General features: G+C 39.9%; 1 protein-coding gene across 3 annotated transcripts in view; it reads right to left on the bottom strand.

The window, feature by feature from the left end:
• Positions 1-1,314: 1,314 nt before the first annotated feature.
• Asb9 (ankyrin repeat and SOCS box containing 9) overlaps positions 1,315-18,078 on the bottom strand; it is a 41,326-nt gene continuing 24,562 nt past the window's right edge. For 2 of the 3 annotated variants that reach the window (XM_045140708.1, XM_004671459.2), the window contains 5 exons: positions 15,190-15,297; positions 12,680-12,830; positions 8,854-8,988; positions 6,769-6,960; positions 1,315-1,571 (listed from right to left, as the gene is read on the bottom strand). In XM_045140708.1, the coding sequence (XP_044996643.1) occupies positions 1,447-1,571; positions 6,769-6,960; positions 8,854-8,988; positions 12,680-12,830; positions 15,190-15,297 (711 nt within the window). In that variant the 3' untranslated portion in view covers positions 1,315-1,446. The remainder of the gene's footprint in view (positions 1,572-6,768; positions 6,961-8,853; positions 8,989-12,679; positions 12,831-15,189; positions 15,298-18,078) is intronic. The other variant, XM_045140709.1, reaches the window with a different exon arrangement.

Here is an 18,078-nt window from a genome sequence, read left to right as displayed (position 1 = left end):
CTTAATGAATGAATGAAATGAAATAGCAAAGTATAGGATACTGATGCTCATTAGCTGTATAAATTCTGAGCAGTAAATGTGATCAAATAAAGAAGTAAATACACCGGGAAGAGGTGAGTTTCTGTAGTCACATTAGGATTACTGGATGCATTGCAAGAAACAATGGAAACCTGTTGTCAGTAGAATCTATCACCACAAAGTTTTCATTCCTCAGTGGAAATTTCCAGAACCTCTGTTGTAAACCATTACATGATGGGTCATTTATGAGGATCAAGCCTCTTGCGTAAGTAACTATGTGGCAACAGCGCCATCTACTGGCAGAACTAGTTGTGTATTTAGAACAGTATTCTAGAATCATCTTCATATGGTAAATTAAATGTAGTTAAAGAAAATATATTGTAAATATCTTTAAAGATCACTTAAGCCATATGTCAACTTATATTTAATGGTTTTCCTTAACTAGTTACAATATTTTTTTCTTTATATTGATAAAACAGAACCCAAAAATCTTCTCTCAAAGACAAGTGAAATTACATCACCAATACTAAATTCCATTACAGGTTTCCTATAAATTTGAAACAGAGAAGCAGTTAACCTAAATTAACTGAGCATCTAAAGATCACTTTATAATAAAATTTTTCTATAATTATCTGCATTTGTACAGCCCATAACAGGAGCCACTGCCCATGTAGAGTTATCTAGTTTTAATTAATTCAAAGTTTAAGTTAGTCACTATGGGTAGTATAAAGATTCTCCACCTAGGTACTATTTACATATTTTTTGGTTTTTTAAGGTAGGGTTTCACTCTATCCCAGGCTGACCTGGAATTCACTAAGGAGTCTCAGGGTGTCCTCGAACTCACAGCAATCCTCCTACCTCTGCCTCCTGAGTGAGAAACTCTGAACCAGTGGCTACTATATTGAACAGCACAATTCTAGAATATGCCTTATGCAATTTGTGGAATTTTGGATGGGAAAAAGAACTTACTGAAATAGTTTTGTTATATGATCACAGAATGTAACAACATAGATGCAAACAAAGAAGCATCTTCAGTATTTATGACCCTTCCCATGTCACAGAGTCAGAACAGTAATAATGGAAAATTCTGCCTCGGACAAAATACCCCAGTTTAGCAGAAGAAACTGTACATTTGCATCTGGTTCCTCTGTCACTGATGTGGGTAACATGCCCTATTTGTCACCTGGGAAAGGTAATAGACAGTATCCATCTGGCAGGTTTGCTGGGAGGGTTAAATTAGATGACGCCTATATGTTTCTTAGTGCTTAGCATGTAGTTGAAGGTCCCAAAACAATAGCTTGTTTTGTTTTGTTTTATTGTCTAACCAAACAACAACCAAATTCTATAAACCCAACTTCATTTGAAATTTATTTGCCACCACATTTATAACATTTGCCTGATGTTTGAGAATGCGCTCACTGGACACAATCAAATGTGTAGGAGAAAGCGTTTCAGATCTTCTGGGAGGACAAGTTCAGTTATCTTATGGTGCTGATAAATTCCAAAGCATTTCCGGATTCTCAGGCGGCATAGCTGCATCAAAGAAGGGGGCCCTGGAGAAAAAGCATGAGATGAGTCATGCACTACTTGCATTGATCTAAGATTCTTTCCCTTTGCCTTTTTTTAAACGTACAACATGTAACATTTAAAAAAGTAACCATTTTCTTCATTTGAAAAGAGAGAGAAGAGAGACAGGCACAGAAAGAGAGTGAGACCTTGGGCATCTGGCTTTACGTGGGTACTAGGGAATCAAAGCTGGGTTGTTAGGCTTTGTAGACAAATGTTTTAACCACCCAGCATTGAGCCATCTCTCCAGCCCCACAACATTTTTATGAGGAAATATGGCACTGTTCAAGAGCATTTCCCTTTTTTATAGCAGGAATTTTGAGTCCATGTGCTCTCTGTTCTGGTATCTAACCCAAAGAAGCTCATTGGGTTTTAACTTAAAACAGAGTGAAAAAATTTTAAAGCTTAGCCTCACGAACTGAAGCTTAAAGAAACTACCTTGGGAGTTATACAAGTAGGTAACAATTCGAATAATGAAAATAAATCTCACACTTAATGCTACTGTTTTTAGCTTAAAAATGAAGTCATATTTCTACATGCAAGTATAAGCATACTTATACTTTTTTATACTTATACAATTTGAGCAATTTGAACATATTCAAACATAGTAAGCTATTAGTGAACCATTGGTATATGTGATATTCCTAAGTCCTACCTGCTATTTTCAGAGCTATCTCAACTCATGAATAAAAAGTGAGCTAAGGGCTGGAGAGATGGCATAGCGGTTAAGCGCTTGCCTGTGAAGCCTAAGGACCCCGGTTCGAGGCTTGGTTCCCCAGGTCCCACGTTAGCCACATGCACAAGGGGGCGCACGCGTCTGGAGTTCGTTCGCAGAGGCTGGAAGCCCTAGCGCACCCATTCTCTCTCTCCCTCTATCTGTCTTTCTCTCTGTGTCTGTCGCTCTCAAATAAATAAATAATTTTTTTTTTAAGTGAGCTAACATAAACCTTTAACAGGAAATACCCAAGAGTTTATGTTTTAGGATGAAGGTTCTCTACAAGGGGAAGGCAGGTAGGAGGAAACAGAAAGTATTTTGCTCCCTGGCAACATGTGGAGCTTTTAAGTTATCATTACTTGGGGAAGGTGTGTAGGAGGAGAGGACACTGCTAAACATCCTACAGTGCATCTCATAGCTCACTGCTGGTCCACACTGTCGATAGTGCTGAGGTCAAGAAATTCTGTTACAAGGTAAAAGGATGGAGGCATGTCCAACCCAAAGTCCAGAATAGCTAGGAATGTGACCCAAAACAAAATCATAAACTTACTTAAAACATTATGATTTTTTGTGATTTGGAGGTAACTTGATAACATCCTCTTACTATGTCAAAAGATTAGGCATACATATATACCTGATGCCTGATAGGGATAATGTTCCATCCCTATCCCCACTCCTTACGCCAATTTATAACACAAATTCTCTTTTGGGTATATATTTTAAAGAAAACTATACACCCTAAAGAGTTCCATGAAATAGTAGTTCTCAATGCAGCCTGCACTTCAGTATTGGCTGTGGTGGTGGGGGGGGGGGGGGTTAAACTACATGCTTCTGGGTCCTATCCTAGAGATACTGCTTCAAGTATTGTTTGGGGCATATGCACCTGGATTTGGGTAAAGACATGGGCCCCAAGTCATTTTATCATGCAGGCAGGGTTGAGAGAATAATTGAAATGATATTGCAAGCTCTATAGTCCTATAGCCTCACCACAAGGTAGAGATAAAGTGTATTACATATCTCTCAGGTGATGGACAATGAGGAGAGAAAGAAATAGGCAAATGAAAATAAAGAAATATGTATACCTACCCATAACTGTGGGCTAACTCTAAAATGTATGACCCATATACCTCAACAAGGAGGGGCCAGGGGAAGGGGGTAGGATATGGATAAGCCTAACAATGGTACCAAATTGACTGTATTCACTGAGTACAAAATTAATTAATTAAAAAAAGAAATAGATATAAAGGGCTAGAGAGATTGCTCAGTGATTAATGACGCTTGTAAAGCCTGACAGCTGGGTTCAATTCCCCAGTACCTATGTAAAGCCAGATGCACAAGGTGGTGCATGCATCTGAAGTTTGTTTGCAGTGGCAAGTGGCCCTGGCATGGCCATTTTCTCTCTGTCTTTCTCTCCCTCCTTCTCTCCTCTCTCTTTTTCTTTCCTCCCTTCTTGCAAATAAATAAATAAATAATAAATGAACACAAGATTTTAAGTGTGGCCCTAGTAGCACTTTCCAGAAGGATTGTCTTGGAATTTGGGGTTAGTTTTCAAATCACGCCAGTGTATTTTAGGCACACACTACTGAACTTGAAGACACATACTATAGGGAAGCAGAACTTAGCCTAAACTGACTAACTTATGATGAAGGATGTGACTATCATATGTACTACATATACTATGAGGGGCAACTGTAGGAGTTACTGACAAGACATGGTGAGGAACAAGACCTATGAGGAATTTGATGGAAAATTATGAAAAGCAAGGTGTCCTACTATGCTCCAGATAACAATGGATGTCATCTGAAGAGCTGCTGCCTGCTCTCTGCATGTAGGGAAAGACTGCAGTTCTAACTTCATTAAAACAGAGATGGACATTCAATGCAGCTCTGCAGCCACTTGCTGACACCTGTAAGTATTCAAGGGAATTGCTGTGCTCAATAAAATATTGGTAATTGTATATGTATAAATTCATATATCTCCTTGGATCTTGATTTTTCTTTCTTTTTCTCCCAGCAACACGCCTCAAGACCAACACATTTTGGAGATGAGGGGCACTGCTGGGTAGATTTAGGCTAAGATAGTCCTTTTTAGTTTTTACTGTGTGCCATGAGCCAATATTGTTTCAGATGCTGAGTAAACTGCCTTTCCAAGCCAGTATTGTATGCAAAGCCCAACTCAGAACACGGTTAGGTTCCAGTGAATATTCTCCAGTCCCCATATCACTGGAAGATTTGGTAGTTTAAGTGTATGGCCCAAGAAACTCAGGTGTTTTATTCAAATTGAGTTTGCAGCTTTGGCCCCTAGCAGGCAGACTCGAGCTACAGGGGGTGGGTCAATGAAGGAGGGAATTCCAGCCCAAAGGTATGAAGAGAGGTTTGAGCTATGATGGGGTACCTGTCAACCTACTGGCTGATGGTGGTTTCTCCCTCTTCTTAGATTTATGAATGGGAGTCAGCTTCTTCTTCCATAGATGGAACTTCCCTGGGATCAGAATTAAACCAGAATTAAACCCCTTCCTCCCATAATCTGTGTCTGGTTTGGATGTTCATCCCAGAAATGTGGAGCTGTCTACTACAGAAGAGGATAGCAATTGCATTAAATTGGGCACAGAGGAATAGGTTGACGGAATCTGCAGGAAGACCAAGAGCCAGAAAGTACTATGTTAAACCTGTAGCTGCTTGCCTGGGACAATTTCCAGTGAACTACCAGCCCCACTGAGAAGTGGCCTCACCAGAATCCCAAAAGTTACACATGGAGGCAAATAGCAGTGATTTTATCCAGTGGCAAGTTATAACTTATTTATTTATCTATTTATCCATTTATTTATTTACTTATTTTAAATACCAAGGATGGAACCCAGAGCCTTGTACAGGATCAACATATGCATTGCCTCCCAGCTCACCCCTATCTCTCTCCACTTCATAAACCAGTAGAATCATGGGCCACACTGTTACCATGCAAAATGTGAACTAAAGGAATTAAAGCTAACCTAGGTCTTTGGAAATAGCTTTCTTAAATAAAATGGAAAGAAAAACCCAGTAAAGGCTATTTAAAAATGTTATGAGAGTATTTGATGGGGAAGGGGATATATCCATCCTATGATGTGACTTTAAGGGACCTTTGCGGATTGCATTCCCAATAAAAATATTAAAAATTGAATTTTACAACTGTGTTGGTATAAAAATGAATACAATTCAGGTTGGGTTTTATTCAATTTTCTTCCCTTTTGAAAAGGAAATAAGATATTTCTGTGAGCTCTGAAGCACTAGAGGAGAAACTGGCCCTGTATATGTATACAGATTATTTCCAAAACAAGAAATCATCAAAAAGCAGGCAGAACTGATTAGTGGTTATCTCCTTGTTTTACATAGAGTGGTCTCTAGTGAACTGTCCCTTCTGTCTGGGTCAGTCTTCCCTAACCCTGCTGGCATTCCTGGGGAGTGCAGACTGATGCAAGACAGGCAATTACCCTCATACCCTGGGAGTAGGAGGAAGTCCTTCGCCCACTTTACCTTTCTGCCCAGAGCCAGCCTTACTTCTTAGAACGTAGGAAGAAAATAACCAGGTTACATGACATCAAAGACCTTCTGGTAGGGATACTTGCTTCAAAATCTCATACTTCCAAAAATTAAAAACATTCAACTCTCTGGTAAGGAAGTAAGTCCTGAACTGCCTCCTGGGACAACTAATTTTGCAATCAGGTGTCTCCCAGACCTGAAGGAGGTTTTGCTCCTACATACACCATTCCATAACAATGTTTCCTTGTTTGGGTTGGGAGTTTCAGTTCTTCTTTATGGAGGAGTATAGTTAACGTGTCATAGTAAATGTCTATGGATTGGTATGAATCATTAAAGAAATCCCCTATACTCTTAGTTAGATGTATCTCAACCCCACAGATCAATTTCTCAGTGGTTTGGCTGATTTACAATGCAGTCAGAAATTCTGAGCAATCAGACAATGTCAGTGAGACTTCTACTGAATAATTCTAAAGCATAGCTATAATATCAAATACTTTGTTTTTAAATTTATTTTTGGAGAGAGAGAGAGAGAGTTGGTGTGCCAGGGCCTCAGCCACTGCAATTGAACTCCAAATATTTGGGCTACCTAGTGGACATGTGCGACCTTGTACTTGCCTCACTTTTGTGTGTCTGGCTTAGGTGGGATCTGAGACTCAAACATGGGTCCTTAGGCTTCGCAGGCAAGTGCCTTAACCACTAAACCATTTCTCCAGCCCTCAAATACTTTAAATAACATCTTAATTCTTTGAAAACTGGCGTATTCATACACGAATATTACACCATCCCCAAATAGCCAACCACCACAAAGGGTTACAAAATTGCCTCAACTTGGTAATAACAGAAAGCAGTTTTACAAGATTGGAAGTCAGAGCTCAGTAAGTACCTGCCTCCTACTAGAGACCAAAGGAGTCTGTATGAATTAGGACTCAGGTTCAAGCAAAGAAGAAGCACCTTCTCTCTGTAGGAAAACTTGGGCCAAAGGACTCTCTGGAGGTATCAGCTCCATAGGACATTTGCCTTCAGCATTCTTGGCCTGGGTGTCTGCACCAAAATCGATCAGTAGGTGGGCCAGCTCCTCACTAGACATCCTGGCCACTATGTGAAGAGGGGAATCCAGACCTTTGCCTTGGTTCACACATGCTCCTAATCAAAAGAACAAAAGGGGGTTGGCCAAGGAGCAGAGTCTAACAACCCCCACCTTCTCAAAACATTGAGCCTCAACATTCTCTTAACAGGAGAGGATCCATGGTGAGCATGCTTTCTGTGAAAATGAGAATTAGTTTGATTTCATTTACTACTAGGGGAAAAAATGTTATTTGATAATGTGATTGAAAGAGCAAGACCTGCTACAGAGCATAAGAAGTTAAACATTTATACAATGTGCATTCCACATAGGCATGGTGCATACAAAACTTTCCAATCCTGGTAGCATGTAAGCTGCATATTCATTACTAGTTGAGTCTGAGTGTTAGCCAGCACAGAACAAGACTGAGGCTAGATGGGGAAATCCGTATACAACAAGCAATAGTCCCACATACCACATAGCCAGCCAGGATTAAAGCCTGGAACTTGAGACAATGTAATTTGGACAGTGACACACAACCAAGTCACAGGAGTATCTTCTACATTGGAATAGCCAATCCCATGATCACAGAGAAAGTGGCAGTTCTCCTCTTCAGGAGTAAGTATATTTCTAGAACTATCCATACCTATTCCCATCTCCACATACTTTTGAAACAAGTTTTTATTCATGTATATAGTGTATTTTGATCATAATACCATCCCATGAATCTTTCTTGTTTCCCCATACCCCTTCCACTGAACCCCTTCTTCCCTCCAGCCAGTCTCTTATTTGATGTCCTTTTTGCCTTCCTTCATCATTTATAGACCTAGCATTAAATAAAACATCTCTTTCACACTCTTAATATATCCCCACACCAGCCCAGAACTTGACCTCACAGTATGGTTTTGCCTAAGCTGAAATCCTTCCAGAACAACCTATGCTCACCAAACATATGTTAATTGAATTGGTCTTTAATAGCTTTTGTTTTCACCTTGTCAGAGTTGTCAAACACGGCCCTGTCCTAGCTAAGAGCTTTTAACAACCTATGAGCTTAAAATCTACCTGGACTTACAGAAGACAGAATTAATGATTAAGTATGGTGGTCAAACCACTGAAAAGAAATAAGGAATACATGAATATTCAGTGTTAGGAAGAGGTTCCTGCAGTCTTAAATAGTGAACAGGACTTGAATGTTGACAAGATGATGAAGTAGTGTTTCAGGTATTGAGAAGGGGGCTTGACAACAGCAGGGAAGTGGAAAGGAATTACAGTACATATATCTCTTCAAGAAAAATACACTATTTACAATGGAATGAAAATGAGGTAAGCTTAATTTCCTAATCAAAGATAATTTCTGAAGTTGGTCAGAAATAGGAAGACTTAGCCCAAATCTTGCCCCTTTGCAAGTTTTACAGGGCTTAATCATATGATTGGCTAGAGGGAGAAAGACAAAGGAAAGGGAGGAGAAACTTATGAGGTACCATCATCATCATCTTGATTACAAGTGAAAGAGCTAATGTTCAGTGCAGAATAACTTTCCAAAGGAGTGCATTTAGTATCTGATCTTCCTCAACTCCCTGACCCACAGTCTTTCCTCTACTATAATAGAAAGGTAACCAAAATACATTGCATTCATTAACTGGGGGTATAGTTTGGGAGGTAGTGCTTGCTTAGCATTCATGAAGCCTTGGGTTTGATTCCCAGCACTACATTAAACTGACCATCATGGGTTACACCTATAATTCTACTGCTTTGAAAGTGAATACAGGAGAATCAGAAGTTCAAGGTAATCCTCAGATACATAGCCAGTTTGAGGTAACCTTACCTATATAAGACCTTCCTAAAGAAGGGAAGAAGAAAGGAAAGAGAAGTAAGAGGATGGGGAAAAAAGATAATCTGAAATAGGAAAAAAAAAAAACCATTCAATTTATTTTTAATCTTCTTTCCTTATTCTGTTTCGCTGTTCTTCTTACCTGACTCAAGAAGCTTCTTGGCACAGAACATCTGCTGGTTTTTACAAGCCACATACAAGGGAGTGCCCAGGTGTTGTATGTTATGGTCAATGTTGCCTCCATGAGCTACAAGGGACTCGATGCACTGCACATGACCTTCAGCCAAAAAGAGGAGAAAACTGAGCATAAAGACTCTTAAATAACACTCCCCTCCCCAGTTTTGCATGTTTAATGCATCCTCAGCACATCCAGTAATACATAGCCATGCAAATGATTTTCAACACACAGCAGTTATAAGGGCCTGCTCCCAATTTCATTAGGAGGTGGTCCAGCACACCACTGGACATCCTGGCCAGTACATGAAGATGGAAATCCAGACCTTTGTGTCTTGGTTCACACAAACAAAAGGGTGGCAGCCAAGGAGCAGGGTCCAACCATCAAGGAAGTGCCACCTGAAGCTCTGGGTGGGACTGTACTTGCACTCACTAGCCATTATAAGCAACCATTTTCAAATGCTAGCAGTTGTGTGATTAGTATGAGTTGGGATGAGCTCTGGAGGAACAGGGACTAGCGGTGGCCCTGAAGAAGAAAGGACATAGAGTGCACCACAGGACTGGGAAGGAAACTTACAACCTTTAAGGTCAGGATGGAAGGAGGTCACAGTGGGCATAGGCAAGCCTTAGAAGCTGTCAAACCCAATAGGAGCAAGGCCCAGGCTGGCAAAGTAGGTTTGATAAAGCAGAATGTCATACTATAGACACTATCCCTTTAGGGTTTTCTCTATCTTTTAAGCTCTGTGTACCCAATCAGTAAGATGAGTCAGTATGTCTCTTAAAAGACAGTCAGTGCTTTGGGAGATTATCGCCATAGGTTCACCTAGTCAAATGGAAAGCTATGGGGAAAAAGAAAGTTCTCAGGCAAAACATATTTCTGATGAAAGCAAAACTTTAAATTTTATTTTTGTGTATATATATATATATATATATATATATATATATATATATATATATGATAGTTATTTCATTTTAGGATCTAGTTTGATATCTTCACCTCCATCTATTCTACAAATGACACAATTTCATTTTTCTTTATGACTGAAGAAAACCATCTCATATGTATACCATGCTTTCATTATCCATTCATGTGTTAATGCATATGTGTGTGTGTGTGTGTGTGTGTACATATATATATATATACATGTATATGTATACATATATATATGCATGTGTGTATATATATATATATATAAAAATTCAGGCAACCTATGGATCCAATTATCCCCAAACCTGAAAACCTATTTCACTTGGCAAACTTGGATACCATTGAGATACCATTGCTAAAGATCCTAAACTGGAATGCTAAAATTTCTTTTAGGAAACAAACAACAAATTCTGGTAAAGATATAGGTATGAAAGAACCCTTATCTAATGGGAATGTAAACTAGTACAACCACCACGGAAATCCGTGTGCAGGCTTCTCAAAAATCTACAAATAAGGGCTGGAGAGGTGGTGTTGCCTATAAAGCCAAAGGACCCAGGTTTGATTCCCCAGTATCCACATAAAGCCAGATGTACAAGGTGGTACATACGTCTGGAGCTCATGTGCAGTGGCTAGAGGCCGTGGCATGCCAATTCACTCTCTCTCCCCCCCTCACTTTCTCTCTCAAATATATAAATAAATAAAATATTTTTAAAGCTTACAGGGCTGGAGAGATGGCAAAGCAGTTAAGGTGCTTGCCTATATAGGTTAAGGACCCAGGTTCAACTCAGTAATATATAAATCAGATGCATAAGGTAGAGCATGCATCTGGAGATCGTTTGTGGTGGCTGGATGCCCTAGTGTGGCCATCTCCCTCTCTCTCTCTCTCTCTCTCTCTCTCTCTCTCTCTCTCAAATAAACAAGGTGTTTCAGTTTTTAAAAAATGTTTACAAAATAAACCTACAAGTAGAATTATCATGTGATCCAGCTATAGCATCCCTGGGAATACACCCAAGGACTCTATGTAAACATACTACAGAGAAAGCTGAATAGCAGGCCAATGCCGCACTAGCTATACAAGCCAAAATAATGGAATCAGTCATGGTGTGCATTAACACATGAATGGATAAAGAAAGCATGGGGGCTGGAGAGATGGCTTAGCGGTTAAGTGTTTGCCTGTGAAGCCTAAGGACCCCGGTTCAAGGCTCGGTTCCCCAGGACCCACGTTAGCCAGATGCACAAAGTGGTGCATGCATCTGGAGTTCGTTTACAGTGGCTGGAGGCCCTGAAGTGCCTATTTTCTTTCTCTCTATCTGCCTCTTTCTCTGTCGCTCTCAAACAAATAAATACATAAAAATTTTAAAAAAAAGCATGGTATACATATGGCATGGAGTTTTCTTCAGTCATAAAGAAAAATGAAATTGTAACATTTACAGGAGAATGGATGAAACTGGATATATATAACTACATCCTGAAATACAATAACAAAAACCATACTTTCTCTCATATGTGGAACCTAAATTACACATATGCACACGTACACATGCACATACCAAGTATAAAAGTAAAAGAAGTTTTGGGGAAGAGGATGGGGACTAAAAGGAGGCAGGGAGCAGGAGAGAGCAATGGGGGTGAACATGGTCAAAATACATGATATACTTGAACAAAAATGTTATTAAGCAGACTGTGGAGATGGCTAAGCAGTTAAGGCGCTTGCCTGAGAACCCTAAGGACCCATGTTTGACTCTCTAGGTCCCACATAAGCCAGGTGCACAAAGGTGAGGCAACTATGCAAGGTTGCACATGCACACAAAGTGGCACACACATCTGGAGTTGGATTTCAGTGACTAGAAGCTCTAGTGTCCCAATTCTCTCTCTCTACTTCCCTCTCCCTCCCTCTCCTTCCCTCTCCCTCTCTGTCTCTCTCTCTCTCTTCTCTTTCTCTCTCGCTCTTGCTCACTCTCTCTCCCTTTCTCTCTTTCTCTCTTGCTCTCACTCTTTCTGTCTCTCACAAAAGACAAGTCTGTTGGACTTGCATCAAAAAATGTTATTAAACGGGCTGGAGAGATGGCTTAGTGGTTAAGCACTTGCCTGTGAAGCCTAAGGACCCCGGTTCGAGGCTTGGTTCCCCAGGTCCCACATTAGCCAGATGCACAAGGGGGCGCATGCGTCTGGAGTTCGTTTGCAGAGGCTGGAAGCCCTGGCGCGCCCATTCTCTCTCTCTCCTCTATCTGTCTTTCTCTCTGTGTCTGTCGCTCTCAAATAAATAAATAAATAAAATCTTATTAAACAACCAACTGCTTTGTATAAATAAAATACACTAATTTTATTTTATTTTTGTTTTTTGTTTTTTCAAGGCAGGGTCTCAATCTAGCCCAGGCTGACCTGGGTGGCCTCGAACTCACAGAGATCCTCCTACCTCTGCCTCCCAAGTGCTGGGATTAAAGGCATGCACCACCAGTAATTTTAAACAACAGAAAGGGCTCCTGATTTGTATATGAGCTCAATAATTCATTCTATAAACATTCATGGATGATCTATGATGCACCAACTTTTGTGACAGAAATACAGTGGTATTACAAATGCTCTGAAAGGAAGATTCTCAAACTTACTGTGTATCAGAATCCCCAGACAGCTTATTAAATCAAATACAGATGGCTAGGCCTCACCTCTAGAATTACTAATTGAGTGGGACTGGAATAGGGCCTAAGAGTCTACACTTACAAGCCCAATCATGCAGAACCTTACTATCAGAACCCTACTTGAAGAAGGACTGCTCTAACCCATCCCTTCTCTTCCCTATTTCTCTCAACCATCAGATATCTCTTGAAGGATTGGGCGAAAACCCTCAAATTCTGAGTGGATTTACCTCTCTTAGCAGCTTCATGGATGGGGGATGCCAGATCGCTCCCAGGGTGAGGACTAGCTCCATGTTGCAGAAGCAGTTTGACACAGTCCTGGCTGCCACTGACACAAGCATTGAACAAAGGAGTTCTCCAGTCTATAGTCATGCCATCCACCTGGAAAGAAAAAAATAAGTATGTAAGAATAACACACTAGGATGAAGGTAGGCAGTAAGAGGTTATGAGTTCATATCCAGCCTCTTCCACTTTCAAGGTGTCTTGTAAATTCTCTGAGGTGTACATTTCCACAGCAATAAAAGGGAAGAAATAGGGCTGGGGAGGTGGCTCGGTGCTTGAAGGTGCTCACTGATAAAATGGGGAGATATGAAATTATGAAAGGGTGTTAAGAAAAACCAAATAAGGTAGCAAGAATATTACTGAAGATTCTATTCTCCTTCATGCCTTCCATAGGAACATGAACTTTGAAATTAGCTATTGTAATGTTAACAGCTTACAAATTAATCTCCTTATTTTAAACTTCTAAGATGAGTTTAATTTTCTCACAGAATCTAGAGCAATAAACAAAAACTTGTTTAATATATATATATATATATATATATATATACATATATATGTATATATGTAATTTAAAGGGTAATTTCTATATAGATGCTTAGCCAATCCATGAAAATATTTCATTCAACTCATTCATTAGTGAGGGATCAGTAAGATGGTAGGATTGGCTCAAAGGAGAATTTATATGGTCAACACACTGCTGAAATATGTGCAAGTAGATACAAAATTGGCTGATAAGGCCATAAAACTATAATAACTGGGGCTATTTTTCTAAGTTAGAAATCTGTCAGAAATTTATAAGTTAACAACGAATGCCACAATGTTTTAGCAACACTAAAATAGTAAATAAAAATTCAGGGCTGTAGGAATGGCTTAGCGGTTAAGGTGTTTGCCTGCAAAGTCAAAAAAAAAAAAAAAAAAAAGACCCAGGTTCAATTCTCCAGGACCCATGTTAGCCAGGTGCACAACAGGGTGCACACATCTGGAGTTCATTTGTACTGGCTGGAGGCCCCGGCACACCCATTCTCTCTCTCTCTCTCTCTTGCTCTCTCCCTCTTTCTCTGTCAAATAAGTAAGATATTTTTTAGCATTCATATATATATATATATATATATATATATAGAGAGAGAGAGAGAGAGAGAGAGAGAGAGAGAGAAAGAGAGCCTTCTCCCTTCTACATTCTTATATAATTCTCTGGAGAATCTGTTAAATGCTGATACTGTGAAGAGAATGAATTCATTGTCATTCCTACTTTCCAAGCAAGGCCAGGAACTAGATGAGGTACAAGTGATGCCAGGTACAAATTTAAGTAGATGCTCACTCTTGGGGTCCCACAAGTGCCACAGGACCACAGAGTAACTGCTTCTTTAAAGTTTGCACCCCAGGTACCTCTCTTGCTTCACCTTATCTCTAGCCCTGTTCCTAAATTTTGAGGAAGTTTCCCTAACACTGACCTAAATCTAATGACACACTCATCTCTGGCTTTGTGCTTATCCCACATCAAAGCCCAATTCCTTAACAAAAACAAAGTTGTTTGCGTTCTAAACTGGCTTATCCACTCTACTGTCCTGCCCAGTCTCACTACCAAGGATTTGTATTTTCTATTCCTCATGAGTTAGAGGCCTTTACTTTCTCTTACCTTGCCATTCAGCTGACTGACTCTTAACAGGTCCCTGAAGCTTCAGTGTACACATCATCTCTTATAGGAAGCCTCTTTTGACTCCCTCTCTTACCATAGACAAACACTTCTCTGTGCAACTCCTTAAGTTGCAATAGTTTTCAAAATGACCACAGATTGATTCTATCCTTCACTGCATATTACTTTAGAATAGAGCTCTACAGCCCAGTCTATCACAGGACAAACGCTATTCTTCCAGTGCTTGAATCTGCACTTGCCCACATTTCTTGATCTGGCCAATGAAATAATAGCAAATGTGTTGCAAGAAGAAAGCCTGTCCTTGTTTGCTGCTCTTAATACCCCTTCTTCCATGTGAATAAGCCCAAAAGGATAAGAGACAAGGGAGAACTTTTCAGTCTCCCAGACACCCCAGAAATTCCCAGATGAATGTTTCATACTTTCAACATTTCACTTGCCTGTACCCATAAAAATAAAGGCAGAAGTATAGCAACAATTTATTAGTTCTATCTTCTAGAGTGCTAGAGAATCTAAATATGACCTTCTAGCTAAAAATTCTGCATTTCAGCTATCACTAAAGCAAATAAGCTTGGGACACGGGCTATAGGCAGTATTCTACTACTGTTGCTATTCTAAATGGACAAGATATCAAACCACCTTCTAAATAGCTGGGTTGGGTGGGCATAATACTCTTGGAAAAAAACCACCACTCTTCCTATTCAAATAGGGCTAATCAAAAGTGCTGGAAAATATTCAGAAGAGATAGGAACAGCCATTTTTCATTTTCCAATATTGTTTCTCAGATATTACTTGAGATGCACTTACCCGAGCTCCGTGATTTAATAAAACATTTGCACAAGACATATGACCTCTGAGACATGCTTCATGGAGTGGAGACACACGATCAGCTGTGACGAGGTTCACAGACCACCCCTGGCAAAAGGAAATGCTCTCAGTAAGAGGTGCAATGCAACAGCATCCTGGGGTTAGTTTACACCTTTGATTCCAATACCCTATGAATTCTTCTGAAAGCTACTTTATTGTAAGGCAGACTACTAAGGTATTAACAGTGATGTTACCAAAAAACGGAGTCATTATACATTGCAAGTAGGAGTACCTGGGTCTAACCACAAAGGATAAGTTCACAAGGACCTCTTAGGGCTCATGATGCATAGTCATACAAGGCAAAATTTCACTCTATTCATACATGCTCAAGAAATAGACACCTAAGCCAGACGTGGTAGTGCATGCTTTTAATCTCAGCACTGATGAGGTAGAGGTAGGAGAACTGCCATGAGTTCAAGGCTACCCTGAGGCTATGTAGTGAACTACATAGTGAATTCCAGGTCAGACTGAGCTAGAGTGAAACCCTACCTTAAAAAAAAATAAAATAAATAGACACCTATACTATGCTGCTATAAACAAGCCCTTGGCCAGGATCCTGTAAGTAAGTCTAATGAAAAAAAAAAAAAAAAAAAAAAAAAAAACAGAGAGAGATGAAAGTTCAAGGGGGCATTTGGAAAGAGGAATGGGATCAGCAGGAGTGGGATGGGGACAAGGGCCATATAATTATATAAAAGTGTTAGAATAAAGTCCATTTTGTGTGTAATGAGTATATGCTAATGAAATCATTAAAAGTCAAAAAAGAAAAAGAAAGAAAGAAACACAGATACAAGGAGGCTCACAATAGCACTGGTTATAATACAAAGCTATATACAGCTCAAATATTCATTAAGTCAACTGGATAAGTAAACTTTCCCATAATCATTTAGCACAATATCACATTAAGCAAATTACAACTACAAGGAATTACACAAACGAATTACACAATCTCTTACAAAAATAAACTTGAGGAGCTGGAGATAGCTCAGTGGTTAAACGTGCTTGGTTGCAAATCTTGACAGCTAGGTTCAATTCTCCAGTATCCACATAAAGCCTGATGCACAAAGTGGCACATGCATTTAGACTTCATTCACAGTGGCTAGAGACCCTAGCATGTTCATCCCCCCTTCCCTGTCTTTCTCCTTGACTAAGGGCTATACTTGGACACAATCTTCCTCCTTCTCTTCTTTTTCTTGATTTTTTTCTCCCTCTTCTTTTTTTTTTGTTTGTTTTTTGGTTGTTGTTTGCTTTTCGAGGTAGGGTCTCAGTTTATCACAGGCTGACCTGGACTTCACTATGTAGTCTCAGGGTGGCCTCGAACTCATGGTGATCCTCCTATCTCTGCTTCCCAAGTGCTGGATTTAAAGTTTTGCACCACCATGCCTGGCTTCTCTCTCTTCTTTCTTCTTCTCCCCTTCTGCTCCTCCTCCTCTTCTCCTTACTTCCTCCTCCTTTTCCTCCCAGGTGCTGGGAGTGGCAAGTGTTCATTCACCTACAACCCTTCAGAGATTTGCCTCAAATGAAGATATGTAAAATGGATAAAAGTGTTTTATAGGATTAGATCACCAACTTTTAATCTGCTCCCTCCCACTTTCTTTTCTTCCTTATGCTGATGAAGGCAAAGAAATGAGGATGGCCTGTAGCCAACAGCCATCCAGGGACTGAGACTTAATAGTGCAGGAGAAGCTGAATTATGCCAACTGCTGCTTCAATGAGCTTGGGTACATATCTACCCTCAGTTAAACCTTATGCTGATTAAGCTCTGGGTCACACCTTGACGTCAGACTTGAAAGTGTGTATTCCCTGGAAAAACATTGCCTAGTTTTTAAACTCAGAGTGTGCAACAAACCCGTAAGTTCATTGCTTTAAGTCCTGAAGTTTGGAGCTAATTTGTTACACGCAAATGATGACTAAGACAGGGCCAAAGCCCTGGAGGATTTGCCATAGGTAGAGGGAGAAGTTCCAAGGTAAAGGAGAATTTACCTTCTACTCGAAGAACTTTGAGTCTGGAGAACAGATAAAGTGTCTGTAAGACTGGCCTCTAAGAGATGGATCAGAAGTCCAAATTAATCAGAACATGAAGAGTTCCCGAAGTAGTTCCATGGTCCTACTCCTACCCCAGATCGTAGAACACGTTGCCCTTAATGGAGAGTCTCTGACACAAGTTATTTTTATAATTTTATGTGTGTATAATCAATGTTGCAAATAAATGTTAGAACTTGCTTCCCAGAATAGTACAAAGTTCTCTAAAAACATTCCAATAAATGACCACGGTTTTCATTACTCCTGACACATTTTTTTTTAACCTTTGTGGGCCTTTGTAAGTCATACCCTCATCATCCTGTACCCTGATAGCTTTTACCCTCTGATCCACAGGCTCACACAGTTGGAGATTTCCAAGTCATTCTGTGCTCACACCCAAGTGCACAGGGGCTCGAATCCAAACCTAGGAAAGGGTTCTGGGAGACCTGCCATCATCTGCTTGTAAATGAGAAACTCTAATGCCCTTGACAGTGTTCTGCCATCCAAGCTCTGCTATTTACAGGGAGGGAAGAGACTATACTTTCCTCCCTTCATAACCTCAAATGTCATCTGTACCCACACTTGGTTATTGAACCAGTGAACCAAGAGGAATGTAAGTGACAACATTTATCCCTTCCCAAGCACCTCTCAAAGACCTCAGAATGCAACACCTGCTACTGTATTGTTGACATAGTCATTTGTTCACATTCAAATCTTTTCTTTTGATTTCATTATCAAAGTTCTCCATTTGTTAAATATACTCCATTCACATTGCAACAACACACAAGAAATTCACAGCAAAATGTTAAC

The sequence above is a fragment of the Jaculus jaculus genome, chromosome X (genome assembly GCF_020740685.1).
Source record: "Jaculus jaculus isolate mJacJac1 chromosome X, mJacJac1.mat.Y.cur, whole genome shotgun sequence".
Classification (NCBI taxonomy): domain Eukaryota; kingdom Metazoa; phylum Chordata; class Mammalia; order Rodentia; family Dipodidae; genus Jaculus; species Jaculus jaculus.
This window is presented reverse-complemented; position numbering and strand designations above follow the sequence as displayed.